Source organism: Triticum aestivum, chromosome 7A (genome assembly GCF_018294505.1).
Source record: "Triticum aestivum cultivar Chinese Spring chromosome 7A, IWGSC CS RefSeq v2.1, whole genome shotgun sequence".
In the NCBI taxonomy this organism is placed as follows: domain Eukaryota; kingdom Viridiplantae; phylum Streptophyta; class Magnoliopsida; order Poales; family Poaceae; genus Triticum; species Triticum aestivum.
Window position 1 is genome coordinate 63,080,567 of NC_057812.1, and position 8,474 is coordinate 63,089,040.

The window sequence follows — 8,474 nt, forward strand, 5'->3', positions numbered from 1 at the left end:
ATGAGGTGCAAATCGATAGGATTAATTCATGTGTGTAGGGCACATCTAGAGGTGCTCTAGTTATTGCACATCTAAATGAGTGAATTAAGCATAAAGAAAAAGAGAAAAAAGAAAAAGAAAAGGAAAAATCCACACTAATCTCAATGTAAGATCAATGATATAGGACTTAGATGTGCAATACTTATGGCACATCTAGATGTGCTTTAGCAAAACTGTTAATTCATCTTATGACAACTGGATTTGTATTGATCTTGCTAGAGGAAAGGCAGGATTCATGGAAACGGCAGGTACATCCAGATTTTAAGGAGGGAATCAAGGGAGATCTTTCCGGTATTGTTTTCCTTTTTTGTTTCAGTGTATTCCGGTTTTGTTTCCAACCCGTGCCGTGCGAGAGAGATGGCAACGAAGTGATGGGCTGGCTTAGTAGGCCCAAAGGGAGACACGAAGGATGAATTGGCCGGCTTCCTGCACGTACGAACAAAAAACCCATGAAGATTTCCTTTTCGATTTGTTCAATCTAGCATCAATCTCAGCCGTCAACGTTTATGGTTAACACAAAAATTGACATCTGACTGTTTTTCAATTCAAAAACAGTCAAATTTTCTGTCCAATCAACAGATTACACCTGTACTAGCAGGAAAATCACCAGAAAGCAAAAAACGAACCTCTAAACGGGTTGGGTAAACATCTTGCCCGTTCGACCTGGACAAACAAACCCCCTCGTCATCAGGGACCACAAACAACTTGCAACCGCATTATGGAAACGCTGCGACAAGCGAATAGGAACCAGAGGGGACGGTTCTCCAAAAGAATTATCGACCTGTTTAACATTGGGCTCACCATTGGTAACATCGCCATTAGATTGAACACCAAGAGTGCGATTTAACTGAGCAAAAGTGGGTCTTTGAAAACCATTATCATCGGCCTTGGGTTCACATTTCTTAATAAGACCAGCTACACAAAACACAAAACAAGAGGGTGAGTTACAGAAATTGTTTCAAAACAATATCAAACTATACCAAGAAAAATAAATAAACACACAAAGGACCTAAGGGCTCCAAAGTAGAACCAACAACAGGAATTGCACACCGCGTCGTTGAAGGGGATATACCTACAAAAAGAGAAGATACAAGCACAGGTGAAGAAAAAAATAAACAAGACACAAATAAAAAGGAAAATGAAGAATACAAGAATTTAAATAAGAGAAAAGAAGAGCTCGGACCTATAGAATGAGAAGGACTTTTTATAGAAGATAAATCCGCCACTGGAATTGCAGCTTCAACATTTGCCTCATTTACCACGCCCTGCAAAAGAAAATAAAAAAAGATAAAAATACTAAATCATCAAGCGAATATAAGACAAAAAAGAAGAAGCACTAAATACGAAGTGTATAATACCTCATCACACACTTTAGGAGCTGGAGATGAACTAGATAAAACTACTGGGTTGTGAAAACCCCCAACACTAACAACACCAGAAACAAAAGGAGAAGCTTCATTCAAATTGGGGATTTGCTGCTGGACTTCAGGAGATGATTTCTCAACAACAGTCTCACACTTCCTCTCATCAATGAAAGATTGAATAGAGAGAGACTTGGCGCCTGCAAAAAGGATAAAGAAACAACATGCGAAAGGACAAAAAAGTAAGATCATACAAGCAAGAAATATATAAATCAGAAAATAATAACAAAACAGGAAAGAACTTCAAAAAGGAACTAACCAAAAGAGAACTTGTTGAGAGAATGACCCTCACTTGAATAAACTTTAGGTGTCAGGACAGATTTGGCATTTAGAGTAGAGAGTGATAAGCATTCTAGAACGTCAATTACAAGGGACTGTGACCATTGTACAAATAGCTTGGGCTTGTCTTTGTTCCTAGATTGAACAAGGTTTATGACTACTTGAGCAGCCTGAAAAAAGTTCAATAAAACAACACAATTAAAACAACCAAAGCAACAAAGTGGAAAAAGAGCAGAAAGTACAAACCCAAAACTACACTAACCTCAAACCCAAAACAAGCACCGAAGGATTTCTGCACATTCATTTCAAAAAGCATGTCACTGCAAAGGGGAACATCACCATCTTTGCTTGCTGAAGATTTCTCGATAGACTTCTAGAACGAGAAGGAGTAATTCCATATGAGAACATACTGAAAACATAAACAAGCAAAAAAATAATTATAAATTTAAAACAAAATAACAAAAATAACAAACCTGTGGATTAACTGGAGCAAACAACCGCTTTAGAGGCCTCTTGCCATAAGAGCGGCTATTGTTTCTGTCAAGCTCTGAAAATTGCTTAACTTTGTTACCTCTCCATGCTAGAATCCGGGGCTTGACATCAGGGACAGAATGGAGACCGAAATTAAGTTGGTCAAGGTAACAAACCTATAAACAACCACGCAAGAAAGAGATTAAAGGAAATAACATAAAAAAACTTAAAATAAAAGTAAAGAACAAGAACAAGACTTACAGCAAAAGCATAGTGACAACCACCAGACGTCATTGATCTTTTAGAAGCAACTTTAGTGGAATTCTTGAACTTTTTGATGCTGCTCAACAACCACTCATAAACATATCCGGACAGATCATAGTTGCACACAGAAGAACAATCCCTGAAAATATGCAGGTACTTCGGGCTAGGACTGAGGCTAGAGTTGGGACAAAGGAATGAGGACAACGCAACAATCATGAAGCAAATGAAAATGTCTTCATCAGACAACTCGACTTCGGTGGATTTAAGCTTGCTGGCGAAGAAAGAGACAGGAGGAATACTAGAAACATTGAAGTGAGACAGGATAAAATCACGTCCAGACTCAGGATCAGACACAAGTGGCTCACCATCTACTGGGAGGTCAAGGATATCATGGATATCATACTTGGTCATTGGGATAAATTTCCTTTCGAACTGGAATTCAGATGAAGGGACATCAAACCTACTAGCAAGCCACTTCACTAGCCTAAGGGGAACCTCGGTCCTAACAAAGTTTAAGAGACAGCCCATGCCGTATGTCTGGATGACATTCTGATACCTAGGACACATTCCAGCAACAACACCAGAGAAGAACTTCCCAGAATATCTAGTGAAAGTGGCACAAGTGGGGAAATCAGTAGATCGTTTCTGCCTCTACAAAACAACAAAAGGAGAGACACAAATGAAAAACATAGGATAGAACCGAAACCAATAAAACTAAGAAAATACACAAGGAAGAAAACATTAATACATTCAGATTACAACAGTACTTAAATAAAAGTACACAACTAACGCATAAACAACACAACTACGGTTGAAAACTCTGAAAACCAAACTTCTGTGGTTACCTTTGTATTACAGAAGAACAACAAAACTACGGAGGACAGAAAACATTACATGCTACCAAGGTAAATTACATATAAAATATACTACATGAAGCTATCATCTGGAAAAGCAAAAACTAACATTATATGAGAGCACGAAAATACAGGACATTTATACAGATATGGGGAACTAACCACATTCCTCCTAGAAGCAGATGATAGTTTCCTCTTTAAGCATTTTACTTTCTGAAATGACAAAAAACACAAATGTCACCAAAAAGAAAAAAGCCAAATTAACAAAAGAAAGAAAGAACTAAAAAGAAAAGAAAGAACATACTTGATTGAGATAGAACTTCAAAAGAGCCTTGTCGAACTCTCCTTCATCTCGAGATAGATCCTGCAAACAAAGAAGAAATAAAACAGACCAAAATAATAATTAAATCAAAGCTAAAAGATAAAGAAATTAAACAACAAAGAAAAGAAACATAAATAAGTAACTACCGGAGACACAGGATGAGAACCATCTTCTGCAAAATCATTAGGCACAAAAGCTTCATCCAGTGAATCTGCACTCTCTAAAGATGATACTAATGGAACATCCTGATGAGACACTTTCCGTAGCCTACCCATTTAAACCTGTAAATGGAACATAAAATTACACTGAGACTACAATCAAATTACACTGAAAAATCCACTCAAATTACACTGGAATTAAAATGGGTACACTGCACTGTAAAGTTAAAATAAATTACACTGAAACTACAATCAAATTACACTAAAAAATCCACTGGAATTAAATGGGTACACTGCACTGTAAAGTTAGAATAAATTACGCTGAAACTACAATCAAATTACACTGAAAAATCGACTTAAATTACACTGGAATTAAAATGGGTACACTGCACTGTAAAGTTAAATAAATTACATTGAAACTACAAATCAAATTACACTGTAAAATCCACTAAAATTACACTGGAATTAAATGGGTACACTGCACTGTAAAGTTAGAATAAGTTACACTGAAACTACAATCAAATTACACTGGAAAATCCACTAAAATTACAGTGGAATTAAAATGGGTACACTGCACTGTAAAGTTAAAATAAATTACACTGAAACTACAAATCAAATTACACTGTAAAATCAACTAAAATTACACTGGAATTAAATGGGTACACTGCACTGTAAAGTTAGAATAAGTTACACTGAAACTACAAACAAATTACACTGGAAAATCCACTAAAATTACACTGGAATTAAATGGGTACAATGCACTGTAAAGTTAGGATGAACTACACTGTAAAATCCACCAAAATTACACTGGAATTAAATAAGTAAATTACACTTAAAAGTACGAAATGCTGGGATGAACTACACTGTGAGAAAATCCACTCAAATTACACATAAAATCTGGGACAGGTTATGCTGCAAGACTGAGACAAATTACATTACAATGCAACAAATGAGATAAAATCACAGTGGAATTAAAACGGCTAAAATACACTTAAAGTCTGTAAATCTGAGATGAATTACACAGTAAAACTGACATAAAGTTACAATGAAAATCTGGGAAAATTACACATAAAACTACACTGCAATTACAATAAAAAATCACCCTAGAAATTCAGGGTTAATTACACTATACAAACTGGGAGAAATTACCCCTGTAAGACTACAAAACTGATATTACACTGGAAGTCTGTGACGACACTGAAAAGGTCTAATCAAACAATTGACAACACTGAAAAGGGCCGAGCCAAAAGTACACAGAAATTAAACTTAAAATTCATTCCTGCTAGAAGAAAAACAAACACGGTACAAAGGAGAACTACACCTCCAACAACAAATCAGGAGCCTAATTCATTTGAATACAAAAAAAGAGCTTGACACGAGCACCTAGCATCTACCAGTACATGAGCAGGGGCAAGAGCAGGAAAACACGCAGAAGCATCAGGGAGCATCCCGACACGAGCAGGAACGAGGTAGACATCTACCAGTACATCTACAACATCCCGCATGCTACAACTACAGACATCCGCCAAGCTACATCTACAGAATCCCCATCAGCTACAGGAACATGAGCAGCTACAAGTACATGAGCACCTACAGATCGCCCTCTCACCTACAGGAACATGAGCACCTACAGGAACATCTACAGAATCCCTCGCGCCTACAGGAACACGAGCACCTACAGGAACATCCACAGATCGCCCTCTCATCTACATGAACAGCTACATCTCCACAGACAAAAGGGGGACAAAGCCGCTGCATCTACAAACTACAACAGTACAAACAGCAGCGCGCGCGGGACGACCACAACAACCAGAAGCCTAGCAATCTAGCGGCTGCACCACATGCGCGAGAGGGCGACATGAACTGACCTAGATCTGGGATGAACAAGAGCAGAACAACACAAGCGCGCGACGGGGAGAGAGAGAGAGAGGAACAACCAACCGCGACACCGGGGAGCGAAGGGGAAGGGGAGAGAAATTAAGCTCGAGTGGGGGAAGGTCTCGAAATCGCCATGGACGGGGAGAATCGCCTCCTGCTCCGCCGCTCGAGCTCCCCCTCAGCCTTATCCAAACAGAGAGGACGAAATGAAAAGGGAGGAAAGGCACGCTACCCCAAATTCAAACGAGACAAAAATCAGAGCCGGCCGGGCGCGGCGATAACGGGCACAGAGAAAACCGCACAACACAAAAAAACCGGACCCGGCAACAAGACCAGCACGAATCTCCGCGCAAGAACGGACGGACAACGACTTGAATGTTGGCGAATTGCAAAACAGTCAGCCGTAAAATAGCAAAACCGAATAGATATAAAGGGATGACTTATGGAGAACTACAAAAGCCTCCTCCATTTAATATTAGATAAAGATAAAGATAAAGATTTTGTATGCACTTAATTGTTGCTAAAAGGTTAAGGGATATGTTTGGATTCTGACCAAATAGTACCTTTACCTTACCGTATGTAAACATGCTTGCGCTAGCCGCGTCCCACGATTGTCACGTGTTTCGATCGGGCCCGCGCACCACAACCCCCTCGCAAACCTTATTCCAGCCGATGAAGGGCTTGCCACACTTTTTTCTCCTACACCGTGGGTTGACCACAACTCAACAGTACCATCTCCTGTCTCTCTATTTTTCCTCAATCGATGGAATGCTCCTTCTCTCTCCCTGCCCGTCTACTTCACCGCTGAATTGAGTGTTGGCTTGAGACAGCCGTGGTGTGAAGGCGCCACTGCAGGGCCCTTTGAAGGAGAAGTTGCAAGGCCGGCGGGATTGGGGCACGATGCCGGGTGCCTGGCACAGGCGCTACAAGGCCCGGGTTCGCCACTCGCGGCAGCGCTCACCAGTGTCGCAAATGCAGAATATCGATGGGTTGCTGCAACCCGGGGTCGGTGCTGTAATTGGTGGTCTCTTAGTAGCCATGGTTACTGCCAATCCAGCGTTGGCCGATGTCTTGTCGCACGCCGCCGGCAGTGCTGCAAAATGGGTAGTGATAACGGCCGTTGTGCTGCAACCGCAGAGTTTGCCGGCATCGTAGTCACGGCCGGTGCTGCAACCGCAGAGCATGCTGATGTCGTATCCACAGCCGGTGCTGCAACCACACAGCTCGCCGGTGCAATAGCCACGGTCGATGCTGCAAGCCTGCAATAGGGTGGTCGCAGCAGCCACCGTTGCTGCAACCTGATGGGGGCGACCGCGACGATGCTTCGATGGCCACGGAGATGGTTCAATGGACATGACGACGATGCATGTGATGACGACATCGGCAGCCATGGCGATGCTGCAAGGTATGCTTCATTGGCCGCGGCGACGAGGCATACTTTGATGGTGTCGACGACAGTGACAATGCGTCAACAACCACGGCGATGGTTCTATGGACACGGCGATGAGGCATGTGATGACGGCATCGATGGTCGTGGTGGTGTTGCAAGGCATGCTTGAATGGCCGCAGCGACAAGGCGTACTTTGATGGTGTCAATGGCCCTGGTGATGTTGAGACGCGTGTTTCAATGGCTGCGGTGATGAGGCGTACTTCGATGGTGTCGACGGCCGTGGTGACGCTACGAGGAGTGTTACAATGGTCGTGGCGATGCTTCGACGACCACAACAATGGTTCGATGGACATGGCGACAAGGCATGCTATGACCACATTGACGGCCGAGGCGATGCTGCAAGGTATGCTTCAATGGCCGTGGCAATGAGGCGTACTTCGATGGTGTCGACAGCCATGGTGATGCTTCGACGACCACAGGGATGGTTCGATGGACACGACAATGAGGCATGCTACGACGACATCAACGACCATGGTGATGCTGCAAGGCATGGTTCAATGCGAGTGGCGGTGAGGCATACTTCAATGGTGCCGACGGCCACGCCGATGCTTCGACAATGTCGACGGCCATGGAGATGTTGCAAGGAATGCCGCGGGGACGGGGCGTGCTTCAATGGTGTCGACGGTCGCTGCTGTGAGGCGTGCTAGGACGTTAATGCCGATGCTACTCTGAGTAGTGCATGGGTGTCTCTACTGCAATGACGTGCACTGTGGACGAGCGGTGCGTGCTAAGGAGATTAGCGGCCCTGATAAGACGCATCTGACGGCACAACCGGTGGCCGATCTTTGAATCACTGCAGGCGGATGGTGCCTAGCGTACACCATTTTTTGCCATTGCCTTCGTCCAGATGAGTGTCAACTCTAATCCTCCTTTCCCAACTCTAGTTCATTTTTTTAGATCGCGCACATCCACTTTCCCAAAAGAAAAAGAAACTGGCAGTCCAGCCACGTCCCTGCGAGCGGTATGGGAGAATCCTAGCACCGCCACCCTCTGGGAACCCCACCTTCCTCCCTTGCCGTAGCCGATGGGTGCGGCAGGGGGTGGGGCAGTGGCTTTTCCTCCCCTCTTTTCTGGACTCATGGGTAGCCCGGCTCGGCCCTCTATGTCGGGGCCGTGCAGTGGCTGGGGAAGCAAATGATTCACAGGGAGGTGGTAGCGCGACGCTCAAGTGGGATGACTTGGTCGGCATTGCTATGTTGGTGGTGCGGACGGCGTGCAGCAGCGGGCAAGGATGGTGGACCGACTTAGGGGCGAATGCATGCAAAGCGACAGCCGCTCCTTCGTCTCCCTTCCTATTCGCTGGTCTGGGTCGTGTTCTTACCGGCGTTGGCAGATAGA

The 8,474-nt window shown here is 43.6% G+C and overlaps 1 protein-coding gene across 13 annotated transcripts; it reads right to left on the bottom strand.

Annotated features, from left to right (window-relative positions):
* Nucleotides 1-349: 349 nt before the first annotated feature.
* LOC123149900 (uncharacterized) lies at nucleotides 350-5,913 on the bottom strand. Of its 13 annotated transcripts, XM_044569687.1 has the most exons (13): nucleotides 3,797-5,909; nucleotides 3,633-3,692; nucleotides 3,491-3,541; nucleotides 2,472-3,125; nucleotides 2,213-2,386; nucleotides 2,002-2,112; nucleotides 1,720-1,909; nucleotides 1,398-1,600; nucleotides 1,223-1,304; nucleotides 1,049-1,111; nucleotides 841-954; nucleotides 666-702; nucleotides 350-465 (listed from the first exon to the last, which is right to left on the bottom strand). In XM_044569687.1, exons 1-12 carry the CDS (start codon nucleotides 3,923-3,925, stop codon nucleotides 668-670), a joined length of 1,866 nt encoding a protein of 621 aa, XP_044425622.1. In that variant the 5' UTR covers nucleotides 3,926-5,909; the 3' UTR covers nucleotides 350-465; nucleotides 666-667. The 13 variants fall into 13 exon arrangements, with proteins under 13 accessions (XP_044425622.1, XP_044425612.1, XP_044425623.1 ...); XM_044569677.1 differs by having other exon boundaries at nucleotides 666-954; nucleotides 3,797-5,911; XM_044569688.1 differs by lacking the exon at nucleotides 1,049-1,111.
* Nucleotides 5,914-8,474: the final 2,561 nt, after the last annotated feature.

Excerpts from the sequence above, each read along its gene's own strand:
- LOC123149900 (XM_044569677.1), bottom strand. The coding sequence starts at position 3,925 with ATGGGTAGGCTACGGAAAGTGTCTCATCAGGATGTTCCATTAGTATCA. Across the intron at positions 2,387-2,471 it reads GTTGTCACTATGCTTTTGCT|GTTTGTTACCTTGACCAACT; the intron begins GTAAGTCTTGTT and ends GGTTGTTTATAG. Across the intron at positions 1,601-1,719 it reads TCTCAACAAGTTCTCTTTTG|GCGCCAAGTCTCTCTCTATT; the intron begins GTTAGTTCCTTT and ends TCCTTTTTGCAG.